Source organism: Corvus brachyrhynchos, unplaced genomic scaffold, assembly GCF_000691975.1.
Source record: "Corvus brachyrhynchos isolate BGI_N302 unplaced genomic scaffold, ASM69197v1 scaffold83, whole genome shotgun sequence".
Taxonomy (NCBI): domain Eukaryota; kingdom Metazoa; phylum Chordata; class Aves; order Passeriformes; family Corvidae; genus Corvus; species Corvus brachyrhynchos.
In genome coordinates this window covers 8,992,876-9,019,068 of record NW_008238464.1, presented here as the reverse complement: position 1 = coordinate 9,019,068, position 26,193 = coordinate 8,992,876, and the positions used below count along the sequence as shown (strand labels likewise).

Sequence of the window (26,193 nt, the reverse complement as noted above, 5' to 3'; positions counted from 1 at the left end):
TCAGATAATCTGAATCCCATCTCTAGACATATGTGGGTTTCTTATTGTTTGGCCTACAAGGCTGTATATGTATTAGAGTACTCAAGTTCTTTAGCACAGTTCTGGCCATCTGAATCTAAACTAAAGGTACAATATCTGTGATGTCTCTTGCCTGCAACATGTTCCACACTAGTGGTGTGCCCCCTGGTTAGTAGTGGGTCCAGTCCTGTCCAAGGTCTTCATGACTGATGTGGGCAGTGAGACAGAGCACACCCTCAGTAAGCTCACAGATGGTGCAGAGCTGGGAGGCAGGGACGATACACCAGGTTAAAAATGCCTATTATTAATACCCTTAAAATATTTCTTTTTAAAGCAAGATCCTACTTTTAGATGTTCACCATTGTACAGGATTGCTTCTTTACTTAAATTCTGAGGGCTTCTCCTACAGCTGCTGCCACAACTGTCACCAAGCTTGATCAAACTGTCTGGTAGCATTGCGAACATTTCTCAAGAAATTAATGAATATAGAAGTACCCAATAAAAATTGCTTGGAACTGAGTCATTCCATATTATGTCCTTCCTTCAGTGACACTACATCTTAGAATGAATTAAAAGTGTGCTGCTGACCAAAGTAATTATCCTACTTTTCCTGAATTTGGTACATCAAAGGTCTTTTGGTTTCTTAACTCAACAAGGAAGAAAATGTTCTTCTGGCATTGTCTGGAGGTTATCTATGTGCAAGGAAAGATAGATACCTGCAAGACTTTGTGGGTTTTTATTATATGCAAAGTAACGAGATGTGAAATAGTTTTGCTTCCATAATTCTACCTTCACCAGCAAACTCTCATGGGTCAATAAGTAGAAAGCAACACAAAAATCATACTTCCTAGTAGTGAAACAAGTACAATAAATAGTTGTTAAACCATCCTCTAAAGATACTATGATCTTCAAATCCACCCTTTATTTGATTTTGTATCATCTTTTTGATTTTATCTGTCAGGACAGAGAGTAGAAATTTGTTTTCATGGCACTATGAATGAAAGATTTTACACTTGTAAGTCTTCTTCCATTCCTTTTCACTAAGCATGAGAGTCAACTCCTCTCCTCTAATCTCGTTTAACGATTCAGAAGATATACATCTAATCTAAATTTGCTCTCTAGGCTCCCCCTTACAGTCAGTACAACAAGAAAAGACTAGAGGAAAGTAGTGTGTTTTGTAGGAGGAAAGATTATTTTGCTGCATAGGATATGGTCTAATCTGAGGTGTTTGAGACAGCTGAGGTGAGTTATTTTTGATGTCTGTCTGTCTCCTGGTCACTGTGATGGAAACTGAAATGACCTCAGACTAACAGTTCAACACCTTAGGTTTGATGACATAATGCCTACATGAACTTGCTAGTTTTTCATGTCATATTTCACTCTGAGCGAGGAGCTGAGCCTATTGCAAGTTTTTCTTTGATACAATACTTACAGAGAAAGACCCTGAAAGAAGCAGTCATGCCTTCTGTTAATAATTTCTTATTACATTTGACCTCTGCTGCTGTGGTTTTAAGAAAGGCAGTCCTTGATACTTCTCATTTTTATTAGCGAAGGTGTTTATCATACAAGCTGCTAAGAAAAGTAATTAAATTTACCTGAGGTCACTCTTATTTCATAATTCCTTGCCATTAAAAGCCATAGAGAGAACATTTAAAATTAATTAATGTTACAACCTCTTAAAGAAGATACATGACAATTCACTAGTAATGTAACTTCTAGTAATGTAACACTAGTAATGTAAGCTTCTATGTCCACCAGAAATTTATGTTTTCAAGGATGAGAGCTTTCTTATTAAAAAAACCCTAAGATTTCCCTTCATAGTGCAAATTCTTTCATTGACCATATTTAATGTAGAAAATACAAGTTTTCTTATCATGCTGGTGGTATCTTTTCTCACGAATCTATTCATTTCACCACCCCTCACCCCCAAGGGCTCCTCTTAGTCCTTTGTCCTTTATATTGAATTTTGAATGAAACTTAGAGAAATTTCAGCCTGGCTTCTTTATGGACTACAGTTGAACTCATCAAGCTCACTTTCATTGTCTCCAGTTGGTGACAAATGTCAATTTTATTTAGCAGTGGGTGGTTCTCTTTGAGGTTCGATTGATGGCTGAAGCCATAAGAGGTCGGGCCAGCTGACAAGGTTACCCAGACCAGCTGTCTGCCCATCCCTACTGCAGGGGTGTCTGTGCTGCTTGTCAGTCACCTTTTGAACCACTGCTGGTTGCTGTGGAGTGTTTTAAGGCAGACTGTGGTCGGTGACAGCTGACTTTAAAGTGTTGCGCTGCAAATGGCGGTGGTTCCAAAACTCACTGAAGAGCAACTCGGACATCTGTGTAGCAAAAGCAGGCTGGACAGCTAGTGGGGCAAGAGTGGCAGCTGTGTCAAACAAAGCCAGATTTTTGACATTCATGAGCCCTTCACTTTGCCTTTGCTTTTTTGTGTGTTTGGTTTTGTTTCAGGTTGTAATCAGCCTGCTGTCTAAGGACCCCAGCTCTGAAATGTTTTCGAACGGGACTGTGTAAGAGCCTCAGTTGTGTTTTGGGATTTCACTACACAAACCTAAAGTGCTTTTAATTCTTGTCTGTAGGCTGGAGCAAATGTGCTTCTGCAAGATGTTAATGGAAATATTGCACTTGATTATGCTGTAGCAGGGACTGAATCTAGCAGCATCCTTCTGATGTACTTGGAAGAAAATGGTAAGTCAGCCCTTCAGCTTTTGGAATGCTTTTATTGAACATGTCATAAATATGATAAGGATGTATACTGATCTGATGTAAGTCACACTAAAACCAATTGAACTATATTAGTTTGGGGATGAGGGGGAGGAAGATGATTTGTAACCACAAAAGTTTTCAGTGTACTTAAATTGGAACAACTAACAAAGGTTAATGGCAGTTGTCATTGTCAAAACTGCTTTTCATCTTTTGTATGGAGATGTTAGAATGTAATTTCAAAGCAGAAAAACTTCAGCAATGCAGAAGCTTTTAAAACAATTAATTTTACTATTCAAGGACCAGGTTTTACATTTTGTTTCATTTCCCATGTATAGTCTCAGGGAAATTTTTTTTGAGTGAGAGACTGCTAAATAAATAAATAAATAAATCTTTACAAATAATTTGGATGAAAATGCATATGATACTTTATCCCTTATTCAAAAATATTCGTATTGGTTTGAGTTTTTTTTTAATTGTGAAAATACTGTAGCTAGGTTTCTGTTATGAATTATGCTTAATATGTTATAGATGACAGGACTTGTATCAAAAAACCGGATTTGTTGCTCATCAGTTCCAAACAGATAAGAGTTCTGAAGTGAGATTTCTGGCATTGCTTTTGACTATGATAGGTTGTTTTAACATTGTATGTGGCTCATCTTGACACTGAGGAAAAGGCATTAAGCAAATATGATGAGCAATAACATAAAAAATGTGTATTTTCAACATTGCCTCCATATAAGAAACCTTCTTTAACATAAACTAAGTTAAATTATATTCTGTTAATAAACATTTAAGGAAAGTGTCAAGGAAATCACAGTGTCAGATCCTATACTGCACACATCCAGTGTATTGCATGTTTCATAATTTTGTTTTCTCAGTGCGTGGCAGTGTCTTCACAGCTCTGGTTTTGGATTTTTCTAATGGCAAAGCAGCTATTAGCTTCTAAAAACTTTATTGCTTTAAAAAATGTAGACATTTGCTGTCTAAATATTCCAAGTACTTTGATTCATATTTAACAGGTAACATGCAAAACTTCTGTAGCATACAAGATGTAGTCTGCTTACTTGCAATTGTTAATACAAGTCTATCAGGAAATGTTTCCTCTTTCCTTGGTTTGTCACTTTTTTTGTTTGGCTGCAAAATGAGATAGATTTGGGGAAAAAAAATAAAAGATTGGTTAGTTTCTACAGTTATCAGTGGTATCTCTTTTACAGTAGAGAGGAGAGGCACTATTCCTAATTAAACAGTGATTATGTGAATGTGGGAAGTTACCAAATTAAAAAAACATAAACATTTTGAAGGTGACATCTACCTCTACTAACTTTAGATGGGTAAGCTGAAGCTAATCATCCAGACCTTTTTGTCAGTAGAGCAAAAGAGGAAATGCATGTGTTGTTTCATCTCTTCCTAGCCTGGCTAGGTGAGGAGAACTGACTTCCAGGACTGTTTCTGCTGACTAAGAAGAACTTAAGTTGACAAGTTTTAGGGTTAGATTTTTAGGAGAGATCAGTCCTACCCCTTGGCATGAAAAGCTGGGCTTTGGGTGATCAGTGTCAAAATGCCCATCAGCTTTGCTTGGTCTGCTAGTATTATTCTTGGAACAATAGACAGCTCAAAGTATCCTTATTTTGCACTTGACTTCTGTTAATAGTAGTTAATACCTACTGAAATATTTGTATAGCCTACCATGATTAATAGTAACTGAGGAGGAGATTCTTGAAGGAAATTAAGCTGTATGAATAAGTATGAATTACTTTGAATTTCCCAGAGTAAATGTTTCTCTGTGGATTGTTTTGGTGAAGTTCTCCTCATGGCAGTAATCCCCATGCTCATCTGCATGTGAATACAACGTCAGGACCAAGTCTTGTTTTACAAGATTAGCCGATCCCATTGTCAATACCATCTTTGGCCTGTAGTGTTGAGAAACACCCAGCCATAGTCTCACCCTTTAATAACAATGTGTAAAGAATATTTCCCCATTCTCTGAACTTCCCTGCATTCCTAAAATGCTTTCATAATATTCTGCATTCAGCTGTGCAGCCTGGTTTACAATGTTAAGAAGAGATTTGTGTGTAGAATAGACTATACTCTAATCATTGCCTCTGATTGCAGAGTTCGTGGAGAAAAGTGCAATTAGGTACCTTATGCTCAGCTAACGAGCAAACCAGAAGCTATCAATTTACTTCAATGAAACAAAGCAAGATTGGAACAAGTAGCTTTGAAGCCACAGAAAACTTTTTTAATTGGGAACATTAGAATTCTTAGAAGTCTAGTGTGTATATAATTCCTTACAGATTTCACTTCTATGGTAGCTCACTGTATCTGTTTAATTTCAGTACAGATCTTAGTGACTGAACTGCTCTTCATTGTTTGAAAAAATCTAATTTACTCTGTGGAAGGCCTGGAGCCATAAGTGACAACAATAGCCTTGGATGCCTTTAATGATTTCTATATTTTAAGACAGTTACTGGAGTTAGTTCTTTGAGTTCTGCTTGTAAATGATCTGTTAGGGCACAGGAGTACCACAAGTACAAAATATTGTAGTCATCTAGCAACTGCCAGAAAGCTTCCATATATACTTTATTGTTATGGAATATAACATATGAGGATGTTAGATGGAGATTTTATTACTGAAGTCTAATGAAATTATTAGAATTTCATTAAAAATTCTCTTTTCCTGTATAGAAATTAGCTTTCTCTGCTGTTATATAATGTTATATAAATAATGTTACATTGTATACTAAAAGTGATTATTCACTGAAGAAAGCAATTAGCAGACTTCAGTTACCTAAGAGAACACAATTCGAGGTATATATCCTGTGTATATTAAGAGCATTGTTTCTGTTGGGTAAAAATTCTGGCATATTGTAAGCTTCATTTAAGATAACCCTAACTGAGGATGGAAGGGAAAATACAGCAACCTGTTTCATGTTTAGGAAAGTGAAATATCTTAACCATATGATATCAGATCATGTCCAGGGAGCACTCAGAAGCCTAGTGGGCTCATGGGCTCAAGGACTTACTTGGGTTGATTTGTCTAAAACTAATGTCTCGTAGTCTATAGCCAACCCTTAGAGAAAAAGAGATGCTTCGAAGGTAGGCATCTGTAATGAGGCACATGAATTAGGATCTGAACTGCCTGCTTTTCATGTGCTCTGAAGGCAGCCCAGAATGGCCAGCTGAGACATAGAAGTCTGCTATGCAGGATGACTCTTAGGATATTGAAATTTACAGGTCTATATGTAGATGCCTATTCAGTAGTCTGTGGTCCTATCACGAACAGTGATAGGAAATGCTGACTATAGAGAGCAGAAGGGTTATTAATTTGATCAGCCGCAAGGAAAACACCAGTAAAAGCTGTTAAATCTGTTCTATGCCAAGATGTCAGTGGTTCTCCATGCTACTGATGGTCTTGGTTTGCTATGATAAGAAAGTCATGACATTTAAGGACTTCAACATCTGCCAAGACAAGGCCAACTGAGAGCAGGCCAGGGGGGACTGGAGATTCTACTTCTCTCTAGGCTGCCTTCCAGTGCTAAGCCATCTTTATGTCATTTCTTTTCATTTTGTTTTCATTTGAAATTTTCTTTGTTGCCACTTATGCCTTTAGCTTCATAGCCATTCATTGTTTACTTTCAGGAAATGTCTCCCTTCAGAGGTGAAATGAAAATAATAATGTAAAAAGGTGATTTTTTTTTTTCACTACTTGTCCTGTTTCATTTTAAATCTGATTGATTATTGGAATCATCAAGAAATTTCACACAGCATCTTCCATAACCTTTATTTTGATCAATAACAGCTTTATATTTTAAGGCAAATCTTTTGATTCATTAATGGCATTTTAAAACTATCAAACTTTAAATGACTGTGAGTGTATTCTCTGTTTCTGGAGGCAGAATGTTCTATTGTAGAACTGTGTCAGTGAAACTCTGATCATGGCATATGATCTTTTTTTCCTCCTTTTCCATTAGGCTGTTTTAAGTATTTAACACTTTGAGGAATGCAACATTTTTGTTTATTTCCTTACTTGGTATTTAGTTGTATAGTGTATTGCATGACTCAGCTATAAACTAAAAATGATTGACAGATAGCTCTTGTTTCTGTATTTGCCAAGTCACAGGAGATGACAAATTCATTGTAATTCATTTCCCAAAAAAGAGTTGTTCTCTTTTGTCCTCCAAGATCTCAGGCTTCAGTTTTCAGTAGGACAACTGTGCATTCCAAGAACATCAGCCTTGTTATTTAATCTGAAAAAAGAATATTTGGACATTTACATCTTTCTTTTTTTTCCCCTTTTTTTAAAGAAATGTCTACATATCACACACATCTGAAAGCAAATTTAATAGGTTTTTTGTCTGTTGTTTAGTGAGAATTTCATGCAGTAGCAGATCATTACAAAAGCAAAAGAAAACCATCTGTTGTGATTTTATTTTTTGAAGAATGACTATATTTAAATACCATATCTACCCGAAGGTACAGATGGTATTCCTTTTTCTAGTGTGACACAGGTACAGAAGAAAAAATGGGTATTGCTTTTCTGCAAAGTATTTTACACAGTATTACTCACTTTCTGTGGGGGCAAATTAATTTTAAATAGCTGGTTAAAGGTTATTGACCTTTGATGGTACTAGAGATTTCATGCACCTTAAGCAAAATCTATTATGCTATTCCAAGGTGGGGGAATAATGGGTCTGTTCCCTGAATATTAAAAGGATCATATTCAGGTGTCTCAGAAAACTGCATATAGAGCCAAAACCATGTGCAAGCCCTATCCCTTTATGTGGTTTTGCATGGTTTAAATCAGTTAAAATATTGTGCAGATATTGCAAATACAGACCATGGTTTGTTAAATTCTTATTATCAAGGGGATTACTCTTCAGCTGCAAAATAGAAGAAATAAATTTATTTTTCTACCTCGCAGCAGTGGGTAGAATTAAAAAAAATAAAAGAAGCTATGCGTTAGTACGGAATCCTACACTGAAGACAGTTTTTAACATTAGCCAGAAATAGCCAACTTCTAAATTACTACAATAAGGAGAATTTCCCTGAAGCCAACAGTTAACAACATATGGGGAATGACATGTACAGGAAAATCTGATTTAGAAAAGTAATGGACAAGGATTAAGAAAAAAATTGCTGCAAACCTGACACTTTACAGTAATCTAGAATGTGATAGGAAGATATACCAAAACTATTTTTGATTTAAGCTATAAGTTAATTTGAAGTTATCCCTAAAATCTGGTGCGGCTGCACTAAAAAATCCCACAAAGCTGCTCACCCATTCCCTTCCTGACAAGGGGAGCAAGACTGCTTATCAGTTACTGTCACAGGATAAACAGATTCAGCTTCGTGAAAATTGTCAGCTGGAATAGGTTCAGGTAGTGAGAAACAGAAAGACAAACATTAGAACAACACTTTTCCTCCCCTTTTCCCAGGCTTCTCTCCTTCACTCCAAACTCTTCTACCCTCACAAGCAGCAGAAGGAGGCATGGGGGAGCTTGAGTCAGTACATGGCAGTCTCTCCCTCTGCCCCTTTTCTTCTTCACACTTTTCCTCTGCTCCAGTGTGGGTTTTTTGCAGGTGTGGAGCTCCTTCAGGAGCATTTGTCTTCTTTGCCATGGGTCACACTTGGTTGCCAGGCTCAGCTGTGTCCTGCTGAGGGTCTGCTAGAGATCACAGGACAGCCCCTGGCTCTCCCGACACAGCCTGTCCCTACAGCTCCACGGCTGCCAACACTTGGACAATACATCTCGTTGTGTGCTTCTCAACACTCTGGCACTTTTGTGAGAATAAGATCAAAATGAAAATCCCAGTTGTGTGTATTTTTCATCGGGTTTGATTGTTATTAGTTAAAAGGAATGAATGTGTACACCAAAACGTTTTGATGTTGAGGTTGTGCTACAGAAACCCTTAAGCAGATTTAGTAATCCAACAAGAGGAAAAAATCTTAGAGTTGCTTCAGTGCAGTCAAGAAAAGCAACAGATATAAATTAGTATCATTTCAGAAAAATACTGGTCTAGATTGTAATATTTAAAATTATTTCACAGACATAAAAGGAATTATTGCTAATATACTGCAGTTAGAATGGAGTAAATGCCAACACATACAGATTGTTAGCACTAAAGATCAGCAATCTTCAGCTAAAACTAAATCCCCTGACATATTTTCTATTTCAGAACCATATGCACCATGATCTTGATTTATCCTTACAAATTTTCTTTCAACAATATTGATGCAGTAGGTTGATAGAAAAATAGGCAATCAAAACCAAACAGCCTCAGGGTTGCTCAAGGTTTATTTCACTTTGATTCTTGTTGATCAGGAATCACCTACCCATAAGATTATCACACACAAAAAAATCTATTTTCTGCAGAAAGCCTGAATAATTGATGGTAGGAGTTAGGTGTTGGTGTTGCCACTAAGAACAAAGGAACAAATTAAATGTTTCAGTAGGTCCTTTCACAAAACGAAGCACATGGAAATGGGACACATTAAAAAATGTCATAATTGAGAATGCTCATCTTCCTTTGGCCTTTGTGTTTTCTAATACAAGCATGAATAAGCTGCCTTAATTTTTAATTTTTCTAGTTCTTGGGGGACTGGCTTTGAAGTCTTAGATTCCTCTTAATATTTTTGTGCTTCCAGGATGTTAACCATATGTTTCTGTCAAAGGGAAAACCTTTAAATTCACTAACTTTTGACACTGAAATTAACATTTAAAATTATAGCCAGTAGTTTATGATCTGGTTTTCTAACAGATGCTAGAAGGAAAACAGGCATCTCCTTGACGAATAGGCTTTGCTAAGATTTGAAAAAAGATTGTGAAAAATATCAGAAACTGGGGATATCCTTTCAATATCCTTTCAGACAACTTATCAAGAAATAATCTAATTCATTACCATCAGAAGCATATTTTCACTTCTTTATAGACTTCCTAAAACTATAACCTTTATAAAGTTGGAAAAAATGTCAGTGCCCACAGTGCACCCACAGGCCCCGCGACCTCTCCTCCACCCCTGCTCCCAGGGGCTTGGCTGCCTGTGCTCAAGGCCAGCTGTGATGGCCTTGTAACCTGGGAGCTGTCAGATGGGAAAGAGGTAAGCTGTGAGGCAAAGCTGGGAGCAGCATTGTCATAATCTTTCACTCATCCTTTATCTCTGCAGCCACATTTAGTCTCAGGTCCTTGCTTGAGGTAGTCCTGTGCCTAGCCATGATCCTTGCTGATGCCTGCCCTGGACCACTGACTTGATTCCTTGCTTCATCTGATTTACCTGTATTTGTTGCTAGAGGCTTTTCTGGCAATCACAGGACTTCTGTTGGCCCTGATTCCCATCACCAGACCTGCTCGATTTTAATTTTTGGGTACTGTGGGACTGTGCCCTGGTCAGTGAGGGTGCTGACCTGCCTGGCCTGTGTTCACCTTCAGCTCCTGAATCCCTTGCATGTGTTGAATAGTCTGCTTTTACTGGTCTCTCACAAAAAAAATTAACTATAACATATTAAAACCTTGCAGTACGATCTGTAGTGTAGAAACACCATCTGTGATGATCTCATTTCAGACATGATATTTACCACAAGTAGCTGCAGACAGTGATATACTTCTTTTGCTTCTGTGTTCTAGTATTAATATTACAAATAAAATAATAAACATGCAATATGTATCCACAAATGAATGCATTAATATTAAGCCTTGAGATTGTGCCAGTCTTTTGAAATAAATTACAAAAAATATTTTTGTTTCCATACACGTTAAGAGACAGTTCACTTAACTAATTTTAGCTGAAAGGATCATCAATGTCCTTATTGTAGAAGAGAGAGGAATAAAAGCGTGTTCACTAGAGTGGGAGAATTGTCATTCTGGTATCTACATGAGGAGGAGGTGGGAACTTCACTTCTGACAGCATATTCAGACTAGAAGGAAATAAACCTTATCAGCCCAGAAAGCCAACTGTACCTTGGGCTGCATCCAAAGCAGTGTGGGCAGCAGGTCAAGGGAGGTGATTCTGCCCCTCTACTCCATACTGGTGAGACCTCACCTGCAGTGCTGCATCCAGCTCTGGGGTCCCCGGTATGGGAAGGAGATGGACCTGTTGGAGCGAGAACAGAGGAGGCCACCAAGGTAAGCAGAGAGATGGAACACCTCTCCTATGAGGAAAGGCTGAGAGAATTGTGCTTGTTCAGCCTGGAAAAGAGAAGGTTTTGCAGCGACCTTGTTGCAGCCTTCCAGTACCTGAGGAGAGCCTACAGGAAAGATGGAAAGAGACTCTTTACATGGGCATGTACTGAGAGGACAGGGACAATGGTTTTAAACTGAGAGTAGGTTTAGATTAGATATTAGGAAGAAATTCCTTACTGTGAGGATGGTGAGGCACTGTAACAGGTTGCCCAGAGAAACTGTGGATGCCCCATCCATGGGAGTGCTCAAGGCCAGGTTGGATGGGGCTCAGAGAAACCTGGTCTAGTGAAAGGTGTCCCTGTCCGTAGCAGGGTGGTTGAACTAGATGATCTTTAAAGTTCCTTCCAAACCAGCCTATGAAACTAAACATGCTTCACTAAATATATGTAATGGTATCTTTAAAGGCAGACAGGCAAAACCCTCCAGCAACAGTCAGTACTGCTGCAGTGAATTGGAGCTGTAGGCCCCAGTAGTTTTGCAAGTATACATTCTTTTGCAGAATGTGAAAATACTAGCTTCCCTTCTCACACGGTAAATGTTGCTGGCATGTAGCTGTTTGTATGCTGACCTTTGAAAATCAGATTCATATAATGCCAGGTGATATGCACAAGGGCTATTGAACAATGTAATCTCACAATAATAATGCTGTTGACAAGGTTTTTCTAAAACTTTCAGCAGATAAAGTAATAGCTACATCTGAATATTTCAATGAATGAAAATCAGTATTTAAAGAATTGTACCATGACTTTTTTTTTTTAACATGTCTATTGTATTCTACGCTGCAGAGAAGAAAAATACAAATTCTAAAATGTGGTATCCCCTGAATTATAGAAGAGTAGGAGAGGCCCATCATACATGGGGTGAAAAGAGCCTTGCATCTACAGCTCTGTGCAGGAAGGGCAGATATAGTTACAAGTGAGAGAAGACTCACTTGTAGAAGTATGAGAAGAGAGAATGGCTTCTCAAAGCTGTTGCAAGTTTTTAATGTACATTTGTGTTTGCAAGACAAGATGCTGTTGACCTCTCCTTAAGAATGTTAAGCCCATTGGAGAATGAGACCTGCATGCTACAGCAAGAGCGGCTGCTGGCTGGGGGTGTGTGCAATGGGTGCGAAGAGTGCTTCAGTGTTTTGCTTTGTGCTGGTCCCAGGAACGGGTGTTCCCCTTGCATGCTTCTTTCTACTGGACATTTGTGAGGAAAATGTGTTTAATAGCAATCCTGTTTGCCTTGTATTTCTTTATCACTGAAACTTTTGGAAAGTTATTTTTGCATTATATATAGCTGAGGTTTTTCTATTCCTTTCAATAACCATATGCCAGAGAAGGTGAGACAGCCAAAGCACATGAAATGGCCTTGTCAGGTGTTTTTCTTAAACAGTGAGAGGTAATTTATTTTGTAGCTTTTAGGTTATGCTCCTGCCTGACATCAGCACTGATACTCATCACCAAATGTGTGCCCTTCAGGGTCACTGCTTTTTTAACTGTTTCTTCTCCATCTCACCTCCTGCAGAATTCCTGAGCGTGTAGCTCTTCTGATTTTACAGGGTATTTGGAGTTTTTTTCTATAGTATGCCTTTTTTTTTTTTTTGGCTTTTCATTTTCTGCAACGTGAATCTGTTTCCATAGTAGATGGCAATATGTTTCTCTTCCTCCTTTTATTCATGCTGGCTGTTGTCCCATTTCAGCTGAATATCTAAACCACACTTCCCCTTTGAAAAGCAATGTGAAGGTCATTCTTTGATTCAGGTGGTGAGAATTACTTACTGTACGAGTAGCATTTTGTTGTTCCATCTAAATTCCTGGAAAGTATCACTCCCTGGGGATGGAGAACAGACTCCCCAGAATTATGAGCTTGATTAAAGGAAAGCACTTATTGACAAGGTCTCCTTGTTTGAGCTTCAGAGAATGATACATGTGCATGCTTGATAAATCTGCTTCTCAGCTCCCCACCAGAGAAGTCTTTGCTCAAAGCCTAATAACTCCTGATTTCTTGGAATTCAAAACTACACTTCTAAAGCTGCAACTTAGATTATTTTTACATGTTTTCATTATATTTTTTGTAAAGGTAGAGAAAGGGAAACTATTGTTTCTGTAGCATTTTCAAACCCACTCTGGATATTTAAGAAATGAAGTCTGTGGAACCATGTCACTTTGGTACTTCTCTTGCCAGGCTAATTTACTTCTATTTGTTTAATGAAATATGTATCATTCCTTTATACAACTGTTAATTTGAAGCCAGTAAAGCTGTCTTGAATAGGTTTTGGATTAATACAGACTGGATTTTGTTGCACTGTAGCTTGGTTTATGTGTTTTCTCTGAGCTGATGGCTACATTACATTTACAATAGAAAATAATACGCCAATTAATGCAACTGAATACTTTTCTTGATTTCTTCTTCAAGATGAGCAGAGTTAATCTTTCAACGGCCAGGCTTTTTGTGGCCCCAGACAGGTCACACCAAGGTTCTATAAAAGGAATTTACAAGTAGTAAGGATCAATATTTCACTGTTAATATAAGAATGTACTGATATGTTAATTCTCTGACTATGTTGGGTGTAAGTCAGTAGTATATTGCTAGAAAAGGCTGAGTGGACTCAGCTGGCCCCTGTCCTCAGCCTGTAAGCATTACTATAATTTATGTTAAACGTGATGAAGGAAACAAACCGAAAATAACTGTGTTTCACTCTCAGTATTTTTTTTATTATTATTATTTTTTCATTTTTCTTCCTGGGAAAATCAGAAACTGGTATTTCTGACTTGTGGATTGTGAACTTAGTTTTTGTTTTTGAGTGTTTGAGGTATTCCCAGAAAAAAGAGGCAGTACATTAATTTCCACCTGTTTCCTCTCTCCCTGAAACCCAAAACTTGTTTTAATTGTTTACCAGACATATCAAGAGGAAGAAAAAATTGACGTAAGTTCTGTCAGCAGTACTTAAGTATGGATGCCTTTATCAGGTATAAAATGCTTCATATATTTTTAAACTTTAATCTTTCCTTCCTTAGAACATTAGAAAAAACTTCATCTGGACCAATGAAGTTTCATTTTGTCTGCTGAGTCTTCAATGTTGTATGTTTAAAATGTTAAGTTAGCACTGCAAATGATAATTAATTTTGGGTGTATATTGCCCTTAGGTATTTGGGAGAGTTCTGTCACTGGGACAAGAATGTTAAACCGTCAATTTACTGTTGCAAAAAGCAGGAAATAGGCAGAAACAGAAAGGAAAGAAAGGATTTGACAGATGTCATGCAGCACTGCATAAATATCATAAATATCATCAGGTAGTTTCAAATCATTACTCTGAAATGTGATGAAGGCATAAAAGCTTTAGTTCTGACAAAATACATTGATTTTTAGGAGACACGGAGAACATTCTATGAAATTTGCCTTGTCTTCTGGTCTACCAACTGTCAGGCAGTAGCATGTTAAACACATTCTCCTTTGGGGACATTGTCTAATTTAATCTATCAGTATAAATCTCTAAGCAGATAGATAGATATATACACGTATGTGTTTGTCTAAATTACATTCACATGAAAGATCACAGGGTTAATCCAGATACAGAAAACGTAATTTTATCCATGTCATGTTTGCATTTGTGTTTTACATTTGGTGTTCTTTAGTATCATTTTGGTGACAGAAGAGAATAGGAAGACAGTGCTCCCACTGAGCATTTCACTTCAGAGCTGAAACTCTTACAAGTGTTGCAGGCAACAGAACATAAAGCAGTGTGTACAGTGGCATGTTAGAAAAAAACGTTTGAATGCTTTTGTGAACTATGTATCATACACCCATTTATGCAAGTTCCAGGGCAGATTAAAACTAAGAAATTCAAAATATGATTTTACCCTGAAACATGGTTTAATTTTTTTTTTGTAATGTAAAGAACTTCAAGAAGTGTTGAAGAAAAAAATGTTAAGTTAAATACATATTAATTAAATTAATTTATAGTTCATCATTTTCCAGCTTAGTGACAAATGTAGAAGAGAAACAAAAAATCATTTATTCATATGAGTTTTTGCGATGTCATGTCCAGGACAGAGAGCAAGGATATTTATAGTCAAATTACATTTTCTATATATGGGGTTTAAATCATCACATGGAGCTAGAAGCAGAGGAATGAAGCCCAAAATTTTGGTTATTTATTCCAATCAAACCACAGCCAGTTTCTAATTTAACCACTTCACACTTTTGTTGTATCCTGTTTCTTATTTTAAACCTCTTCAGACTGGAGACCATGCTTTCTTTTGGTTATAGACTGCCTTCCTTATCTTCTTTTTAGCACTGTTCTTTGACAACTGTTCTTTCAGTAGCATTGCTGACACAAGCAGTCCCATACCCTTCATTCCTTTCATCCCCTTCCATTTGTTCCTACCGCCACACCACATTTCCTCTTGGTTTATGGGGCCTTGGAATGGTCTAGGCTCAGCTGGAGAACTAATCCTGGTTAAAAATAACTTAGGGACATAAAAAAGTGTTGAGTTTTAATGTCATTTGCTTGACTTCACTCTCAAGCAGTTGAGCCACCAAATTTGAGGGACTGGTCTGGGTACTGTGATGTATATGCACGGCTGAAAGAATGCAACCAGGAAAAAAAATTAAGTAAGTCCCAAACACTTGACTGGCTTCCTTAGATTTTTTAATTCTTTTCCCAATCACAGCTATTTCACAGTCTCAGTGGGTTTCATGATATTGCAAGTTCTTTACCTGAAACTGCTCTTGCAGTCAGTAGGAGATCAGGGCAGTTTATTGGATATTCCTCACTGACTTAAATCATCCATGTATTGACTGATGAAAATAGGAATAAACTTTTTGGTAAATGTAGGTAAGTAAAGGCTCTAAAAATATACACTAAAGTCTAATTAAATGTTGATTAAGCTTTTAAAAACCCAGAAAATCTTTATTGATGAATAAAATAGCAGAAGGTTTTATCCTTTTCTTTTTCCAGGTGTAGAGCTGAATTCCTTGCGCCAAATGAAGATACAGAGAGCTGTGACAATGCTTACAGATGTCCAACAGCTCATCTCAAGTGGAGGCAGCGTGAATCAAAAGAATGACGAAGGAGTTACCCTGGTGAGTAGGAACATGTAATCACCACCCTGGAAATATGCATGTATTGCAACAAGTTCAGCATGTTTGCAAGGCAATTCTCTTAAGAAGGAAAATAAACCACAATTTTGGTTGTATCTGGCCTTTTGAATATAGGTGTATGTCAATTCCATGCATAATACAGATTTTAAAATAGGGTAGTGCAACATCTCAGTGACAGTTTTTTTGCTCCTGGCCAGTAAATATGCAACATAAAAATTAATAACAAAAATATTAACATCATAGTTTCAAGCTGCCAGGAGATACTTGTGGTCTCTGACAATCTATGTGAGAGAGGGGCTGAAACTTCACTGAGTGATCCCTTTTGTTGTCTCCTATCTTCTGGCTGACTCCTACTAGAACATGTAGTGATCCCATCTTGATTCAGTGTATTGAAGCATTCACCATGTGTGGACAGGAACTCTTGCTCCCAAATTTGCATGTTATTTATAATCAAGGGATTTCAATATACTTTTTTATGCAAATAGATCTTCTATCCCTTTGTTTTGTCCAGACTTCTACTTCTTCAGCTGCCAAATAATTCCAAATTCATGTGTATTTCCTTAGCTTGTCTGTGGAACGTTCCCTTTGTATATAAAAATCTTCAACACCATTACCAATCAATCAATCAATCACTCAATGGTAAATCAGCAGTGTTAATATATTGAATAACTTTTTTAAAGTACTTTGTTTTTTTCTCCAAATACTGTACTAATATAATTAGAGCACTAATAATTATTACTATCATTCTGCATTTGCATTGAATTACCAGACATTTCATGATACTGAATTAATATACTGAGTGATTAATGTTCCATACTTTAATACCTGTGCAGTGTTTAACCTATAATCAAAAAATCAGCCTCATATCTGGGATGGTTGAATCCAGCCACTGGTTCTCTCTAGAAACAGAGCACTGTGACTTTTGGGATGGCCACCCCAAGGCAGTCAACAGTTTAAAAACAGGAGGGAATCAGGGATGGGGTGGGAAGAAACAGCACAAGTTTTAGTTTATTTCATAAAGCCATTAATTTACCTTGCAGTTTTCTGATATTTTTACCTAAGCTGCTAAATCACATAGATATTGTACTTAACTTCTATTGCTATTTTAGTCAGAATTGTCTTAGTTAAACTGAGTTATGAACTTAGATAAATCTTACTTTATGAAACCTTTTCTGTAGTTAGCTGGAATAGTTGAAATACATTTCTGAAAGATGTTTAGCAGAACTGCAAATACTGGGAGAAAAACATTGTGTATACTTAGGTTTTTTTGCTGTTTGCTTAGTAGAATGTTGATGAAAGGGATACTTTTTGCCTGAACAGTTTTTATGCTGTAATCCGATTTTTTCAAGGAGTAGATGCAAAGTAGGTAATTCTGCTTTTCTTTGAGATTTCTATTACGTGAAACTTTTGTCTGACAAACTGGTGGAAGATACAGACTTGGTTAAACAATTCTCTCTTTATTCATGGGTGTCGAGTCAGAGAGTCTGACATAGTTATATACATATCAGAGGGTTCTGGGAACAGTGTTTTGTTCCTCTACATCTACCTGTACAAAAAAGACAAGCATCTCTGTTTTAAGTCTCAAATCAGTTTTGTTTTCTCTTGACAGAATACATATCTAAATCCATTTGTAAGTTAAGATTATTCAAGCAAGAAATTATTGTTGTAAATATATAAATACACACATTCTCATAGATTCATAACACCTACATTTGTGCACATGCAATACAGACAGACGCAGCATATTTGGTAAAATTATTTATTCTGTTGTATTCTCCTGTAATAGTTTTTGTTTGAAAAATTTCAGCTGTAAAGTATTTCCTATGAGCTTTTAAACTGCTTCACAATAGCACTTGTCAAGTTGATGCCTGAATAGAAAATGTAATTTCTTCTGTAAAACACACCCTCTCTCCACCATGAAGCTATGTCAAATTACAGGAAGAATTTGAGGGTTTTGTACATTGGAAATCATAGCATGCAGAAGCAAAGTTCTGCCCCCAGGGGAGTTCTGCACCCTTTCCAGGGGAAGATTTTGGATGAGTTGTACTGTATTCATTCCCTTTGCATCAGTCATGTTCATAGTGAAAACTTTATGCATACTCTGCATGTGCAGCTGAACCAAAAATAGCAGATAAGGCAAATAATATCCCAGACTCCCATATCAGTGTTCCTATTCTTACAGTGACTTTGGAACTACACAGTTGTAGTAACAGGTTTCTTGCAAGACCTTTTTATTGTCATTATCCATCCATTTCAATCACAAGAAAAATAATATCTTCAGCTAACAATGCTTCGAGGAGGAAAAGTCATGCAGTTGGGCTGTGTGGTTTGGGGATACAGGTACCATCTATAATCTCACTTCTCAATTTCTGCAATATTCCTATGCCCTGTTCTTACTGACCAGTGTGAGTATTAAGTCCTTCTGACTGGGGATGAGCAGTTATATTGTGCCAAATTCCAAATTCAGACCTTGTCCCCCTTGTTCCCAGAAGTTAAGGGAATGTTTGAAATCAGAGCAGAGGACTACGAGAAAGTAAAGACCACTAAACTGTAACCTGGATCAATCTCATCACATGAAATACGCGCCCCAACAGTTATGCACCACATAAAAGAAACAATTTCCACCAAAACTTGCAAATTAAAATTTTTCCCTGATGTAGGATTCCTTATTCCATTTTCTTCTCTTACTTTATCATTATTATTGCCCTATTATGTCCTCCCCTTTTTCTCTGTTCACAAGACCTGTTTGGTATTATATTGCTTTTATATTTATTTTGCATACCTGCTATTTGTATTAATTTAAAAAATCCCACCACATCTGTTGGGTTTTTAAATATAAAAAATCTCATTCTATAAATAACATATAGTGGAATTGATTGCAGATAAAAATGCCAAATACATATAGAGCCTTAAATAATAATACATTGCAAAAGATAATGTCCAACTCCTCAAATCAGCCATTAATAAAGATATTTTTGAGTTTCCTTTTTCCCTTTCTTGCCATAACATTTTTCATACTTTATTACTCTTACTGTATTTGCTACTCAGAGTGATAAGCCATGAGCAAGCACAGCTACCTTTGAAGTTGTCCCTACTTTAGCAGCAAGTTGTGCTACTTGTCCTTCTGACCTGAGTTTTTCTCAGTCTGTTACTGCATTTTCCACCCTCCTCCTGTTCCATTTTGTCTCTTAAATGAAGTTTAGAGATACAGAAAATCAACTAAAATTATTTAAAACCATTACCAATTAAAATAATTAAGTATCTAGGGAAGAAATACAAGTATAGGAAGTAAAATCTCTGTGGTTCAAAATGGAGAAAGTATTTTTTGTCACTAATTTCATGCTGCAGTCGCAATGTGCATGGTTTGATTATGTGTTAATGAATTTGTTTTGGAGTAGTGTCAGCTTAAATCTGGGATACTTGAACTGTCTCAAAAGAAAGTTAGTTTTAGGCTCAAAGAGAGCTCAAGCTCTATTGGAATGTATTATTCTACCTGGGCTCATGAAGTCTGAATGTGTTTGAAAGGACGTTTGGTTGAAGTTATATGAAAAGTGATAGTCAGACTAGATTGTTTAGTAGTTCACAATAAGCTAAGATTATTTTTTTCTGGTGTATCTTGTTTATAAATTCTAAAAAAGATTCCGCGGTGGTTTTCTAGTCTGTAGTTGTCACATGTACATTTTGTATTTGCTGTAACTGTGATTTAGTAAAAGGTATGCAATAGCACACCATGGATGAGTTCTTTAAACTATTAACGTACGCAAAATTTACTTTTTTATCTATTGCAGCTGCATGTGGCCTGTGCTAATGGATACAAGAACGTTGCATCTCTGATAGTTGATCATGGGGCTGATCTCAATGTAGTGGATAATCAGTACTGGACACCCCTACATTTAGCTGCAAAGTATGGACAGGTAAAGCATGATTTTTTCACTTGCTTCTCTTTTCTTTATGGTAGTCTTCTGTAGTAATAGCAAATGCTTTCGAGTCAGGGAGACTATTCTTATTTTAATGTATAAAATTTCCCCATTTGTGTACTACAGATGGCATCTCAAATGACAGAGATAATTTGAGAATGAACCTTGTAAAGCTATCAAACAAGTACAACTCAATCTACCACCAGCAACAGTTTGTCTACAGCAAAAATTAAATTTGCACTGACATTTGAAAGGAAGACAAAATAAACACTTTGTTATTTTTTTACAGACTGATGTCAAAGTTTATTTAGCTAACTTTTTTGCTGCGTGTATTTCTGTGAATAAATGTCCAGGATTCCCTTAATAGTTGCGTTCAAAGTTTTCCAGTGACTGAGTTGTGGAAGTGAGTCCTAGGTTTGGAATTTGGAGGCCATGCCTAAACATGACTTGTGCCTCTTAATAGCTTACCTTTTCACTTTTTCTTCATCCTCATTCTCCCTAGATATCCTCAGTGAGTCTTTGTTACAGTTTGACCACTTTGGGAGAGTTCTCCACAGCTCTCCACCCACCTCCTGATCACCTCTTACCCATAGGTATCTTCCAAAAACCTCTTTGAGGTATCTTAGCTCAGACTTCAGAAAATAAATAATACACTTCATAACAAGAAAATAGTAAAAATGTAGTAAAAGTAATAGTAAAAATAAATGTGTTTGAGACTAATTAGTTCTGCTCGGATACAGATTTCTCCTTGAGATACCCTGTGCCTGCTCTTTTACAGAGTGTGAAAGCTCAGGATGTTTTCATAATTGATTAAGTCATTCGGTTACACATACATACATATATATATATATAAAATGAGAGGAATATCAATACCGTCCCTGCCCGGCTCCGTGGGGTCCCGCGTGCCCCCACAGCCGCACGGGTGGGTTCACTGTTACAGTCGGCAGCAAAGAGCCGAGAAGGGCATTTGCGTGCGTTCTGCCAGGAGCATTTATTGCTGCTACACCGTCGAAGGCTGCAGAGGCAAATACAAACATGATCCCAAAGCTCACAGTTTTATCTGGGGAAAAGGTGGGACTAGGGAACGGGGACCAATGGGGAAGCTCTGGGGGAGCGATAAGGTGTAGAGGCTGACAGCCATCTGAGGGAGCCAAACTGGGATAAATTAACAGAACAGAACAAGCATCCTGGGAGAAGCCTTTCTGGTCACCCTAACACGGTGTGGTTCTTGTGGTACTAGGGACTTGTCTTACTGACAACTCTCTGTCCCTTGTAATGTATGTTCACCAGCCACTACATATATATATATATATGTATAAATATACATATATATGGCCTGAAGTGTGTCTGCAATATTTTCAGGTTGTGTAAATTTACATAGAAAAACTTTCCACAAAGATGTACAGAGCCAAAGTTATGTTAGCAAATGAGGTATCGGGGGTATTTTGAATTTACTGTAGATTTAATTTTCTCATCCCATCTTACCCTGCATTGTTCTGTAATTCTGCTGCTCTCACTGATCCCTCTGCACTCACTCTGCCTGTGTTCAGACTTCAGTAGGGCAAGAAAGCTCTTACTCAGAAGTAAGGGATAGTGGTGATGCAGTCTTGAGCTGAGGTTTCTTATTCTGACATTTTAGGATGGCTTACAAGTGAAGGCTTTGTACTGCAACAATGTGGTTATACTACAGGTGTACATTTCTTCTATTGTGAAGCTAAACATGAGTTTAATTGAAGAGGACTTGAAAGAACTCACTTGAAAGGGCTGGGAAATCAAACTTGCCTTTCCTTGTGTATGTGTAGCATGTGTGTTTGCAACACTAACTCTGGATGACTTGAAATACTCTTGTGAAGTTAGGTATTTTTCTTTTTGGAACAGCACTGTACATATAAAGTTTGTAGCTGAAAGTGGCTAATGGAAAAAATGTCTTTCCTTTTGAAGAATTTCAAGAGCTCAAATGGCTATTTTGTGACATGATCCTTTTTGTTGGCACTTTTGTTGAACTGCATCTCCCTTTATGTCCCAGATGACAATAGTGTTAATTCTTACTATTTCAGCAGTTTTCAATGAGGAGTCAGGGACCAGCTGCACTAGTCTCTATACAAGCAGTATGGGTACACACAGAGAAAGCCAATGAAGGAACATTGTACTTTTCTTCACTAAAATTAGCCAAATACAGACCAAATATCTTCCCTTTGTAGTGTCAGTGAATAATAAAATTTAGAGATATCTTATTATCATTATATGTAATTTTCCAGTGTCATTTCGGAGATAAATACAGCTTTCACTTGATTCTGTTTGTAAGAAACAAGTAAATAATTTAAATTCCTTTATAAAGGGATTTATTAGATATCAGGGAAATATTTCTTTCAGTTACTATGCCGTTAGGGTGTTTTTAAAATTTCCTTTCTTATGATGATAATTTTAAAATGTCTTTTAGCCTTAGGATGAATTCACATGCATAACATATTTACAATCCCATTTTGAGTAACTAATTGTAGACTAAAACAAGTATTGTTACTATTTCAGGTAAAAGTAGTATGGCAGAAAGAGAGTAACCTTAGACAAGACATGATTTGGATAGTCTCTTTTAAATTAAAGTATATTTATGAGGGAATAGTTATCTTTTAGCCAAAAATCTTAATGTTCCCTGAGAAAGTCACTAATATAAATTCTGGACTTGATCCCTTACAGTTTCACGCTCTTCTAACACGTATTTGTGGCATTTTTTTTTAAAAGTCACACTTGAAAAACTTGCTACAGTGATAAATCTCTGTCTTGTACTGGAAAACTGTCAGAAAGTCTATTTGGTTTTAGTTTGCTCTCCTTTTAGGTTCTAGGGAGGATTTCTGTCCTTCCAGGAATGTATTTGAACAGCAAAGTAGCCTTTTGTTGTCTTAAGCAATTGTCTAATTGTCTAATAAGCAATGATCCTGTAATTACTGGTCACAGAAATTTCAGAAAACCTGTTTTAAACCATTGTTATTGAACAGTTTGCCAGCAATGGGGCTGCACTACCTGCAACCAAACCACATCCAGTACAGTATTCCAGGAGCCATGAGGACTGACAGTTTTTCCTGTTTATAAAATAGCTACAGATGTATTTTTCATGTGGAGAAGCTTCTCGCCTTAATAAAATGCTATTGAATTAGTTATACAAATTGCAGATTTAGTTTTTGAACTATTTTATATTATAGATCTTACATACATATATTTTGCGTATTATTTTACAAAAAAAGTGTTGTGATATGAAGAAATTGTTACACTATTTCAGAGTGACATCCAGACTTAGTTGAAGGACCTGAGCTCTATACATATATAGTTCTATGTGTGCAAATACACAAAATGGGGAAAAACCCACCACATCTGGTTGTTTGTAGGAGCATAGAGATAATAGAGTTGGTACTAATTTACTTTAGTAAGGAGGGAAAAAAAAAAGGAGGAACTGCGAAAGTTTTAAATTTATAGTGAGAAAATTTAATTTGCATCTGCACAGGAGGAAACTTCTCAAGAATAAAGGCACTGTAAGCTTCTTGTTACAAATCTCAAGTTGTAAATGAAGTGGATTATAAAAATCTTATTGCTCCATCTTCCACAGTAATTTGTATGTGAAATTACTGGAGAAAGATCAATCTGAGTGAGTTAGTCATGTGAAAGACATTGCATCCACACCTTATAATGAACCTGATTCCTTGGTAATGGCAAACTCATTTTTATTTAGGATGGGGTTCTTAACTAAATTTAGCCAACTAAGTTTAAGGACAACATCAAAGCTTTTCCTTGTCTAATGTGGAAAATCACCTCTAGAAGACAATTCAAAAAATCCTAGGAGTGCATTTAAGGTAAGGGCGATGATTCATTACTTATGGGTCTGACCCTCCTTGGTTATAGAGATCATGGGCAGCTAGCATATGTCAGAGGTGTAATCTGAACATTTTTAAATTCTTCATGAGGAATCCAGATCAAAATGTGGGGCCAAAGGATGGGTGAACTGCCCACTGGTCTTCTGGGTCTTCCAAGTCATCATGAAGTGGGCACAGAGTTGATGCCTTACATTTAGAAAGCATAAAGCTGCACAGAGTGAATCCTAGAGAAGGACTAGAGTTAGATACTTATACAATACTAATCTTATCACAAGCAGAACATAGCAGAATTACTATGCATTATTTCCAGAGAGGGAATAAGTAAGAGTTTTAAGTGTCAGTATGTATTATCTGATGTTGAAAAAAAAAATAATATGTATCTGTCTTTACATACATTTATAAAGAAAACCAGTTTAATGGATAAATTTACCATGTAAAAACATTATTAGTCTGAAAATTGAAACAGAGCATGGGTGAATGATAAATGAATTGTCCTGTTAGTGACAGAGCATGTAGATCCAGAATGGAATATTTTTCTTGCGTAGGAGTACTGGATATTGCTGGTGAGTTTGAGGGTTGTGTACAGGATATGGCTACTGAGTACAGAACAGGGAAGCTGAGGCTACTGCCTGAAGGTCAGTCTCTGTTTGTAAGACAAGAATTTTCTTTACAGGAACAGATTAGGTTATCAATGAGTGCAACAGACTGTTGATTGAAATACTGCCAGCCTGCAGACATTAAAAATAGGCCTGTTTTTAAACAATGTTATTCTGAATTTCTAGGACTGTTGTCATTTCCCCTCCATAAGTATTAAGGCTAAATTTAGGGTTTTAATGCATATTGAGATATTAACATTATACCAAAAATATTTATATTTTCAAGGTATTAAGATCAGAGTTGCTTACCTTAATAATTTTACCTTAATAAAATGATGGAAAATAATAAGCTCTACAACACACATCCAAATCTGCATCTGTGACTCAAAAAAATCCACTTCAAAATAAGATTATTAGGGTAACAAAGCTAGCCTCAAGAAATTAGAATATGCCTCAGTCCTCAGTTTAGAGGCATAGAAAGGCACAAGAATTAATTTCTGAGCATAGGGCAGCAATATGGGATACATATCATAAGGTCACCCCAAGACAGTCAGGGTTGCCTGTGTAAATTTAACAGGGCCTTTTGGACATCCACATTTTTAACCCTGTTTTTGATGGCATCTGGAACTCCTTTGTCTCACTCTCATGCAGCAGGGCAGTGTTGGTGTATTTGTGGTTGTTGTCTGTGCACACCAGTGCAAGACACACATCATTGCTTGGGTACCACCCTGCCCGTGCTGGCACTCGTGCCAACTGCAGAAGGGCGACTTCTATTTCTCAGGCCGGCCCCTCAATTTGAATTTGGCACAGCAATCACTTTGTGGACAGCAAGTAATCTGGCATTGGTAGTGCTGTCCCTGCTGGACACCTTCCAGCTGCTGTGATCAGGAGAGCACACACTTGCCTTCCCCATGGTGGGAATATGCTGCAGCTCTGACATTTGCCTTGGGTACTTTGGAACAGTTCCCAGGCACAAGCTGTTTCTTTGTTGTTTATCACAGAAATGTCACCTTTCAAACAGCTATCGGAGACGTGCAGGTCAGAGCTGACTCTGCAGTAGCTTAAATACTACCTCTCCCAAAATTTCATCCTTGGGGAATGATGCCTATGTCTAAACTGTTAAATCACTAAGTGAAAGAGGGCTAGGGATTAAGCCAGGCAACAATCTGGCTCACATTCATATTGTTTAGAGCTAGTTTCCTCTATAGGAGATTAGTCATGTTTGTAGAGAGCTGGTTGGAGTGGTCCAAAAGACAGCCAAGGAGAGAGCTAACAGTTAAGCAGGGTGGATTATAAGGGATACTTAAGCTTCCTTCATTGCACTCTCTTACTTAGTGAGACAGATTTAGCCTCTGGCTTAGGTTTAAAGGGTTCCATGATGTCAAAAAAAACAGATAAGACATTTGCTCAGCTGCTGACTGGACCTCTGCAAGAGTAACTCCTGTACTAGCAAGGATTTCTTCCCATCAGTAAATTGGAAATATCCCAAATAAAAAAAAAAAATTATCCCAAATAAATAAAAAATGTTTATAGATATCAGATGCCTACCTCATGTTTCTTAGCATATTATATACATCCTGTGTCATTTCCAAATCTGTGAAATTGTCATTCTGTAAGTATATTCTCCCTCACACACATTTGGTTGGTCTGAATCGTACCCCTCTGATTAGTTAGTTCATCAAAACACAACACTTCTTTCAGATTGTAAAAGGGACTCTGCTCCTTGCTGAAGTCACAGAGAATACACCTTCTTACAATGTGAACTAATTTGCTCATCATTACCAGAAGAGATTAGTCATTTGACTCAACTGTAGTCG

At 37.1% G+C, this 26,193-nt stretch overlaps 1 protein-coding gene across 4 annotated transcripts in view; it reads left to right on the top strand.

Annotated features, from left to right (window-relative positions):
* Positions 1-26,193, top strand: part of MYO16 (myosin XVI) — a 371,250-nt gene that overhangs the window by 154,032 nt on the left and 191,025 nt on the right. For all 4 annotated transcript variants that reach the window (XM_017737061.1, XM_008635875.2, XM_017737062.1 and 1 more), the window contains exons 5-7: positions 2,609-2,717; positions 15,858-15,982; positions 19,789-19,914. In XM_017737061.1, coding sequence (XP_017592550.1) covers positions 2,609-2,717; positions 15,858-15,982; positions 19,789-19,914 — 360 coding nt within the window. The remainder of the gene's footprint in view (positions 1-2,608; positions 2,718-15,857; positions 15,983-19,788; positions 19,915-26,193) is intronic.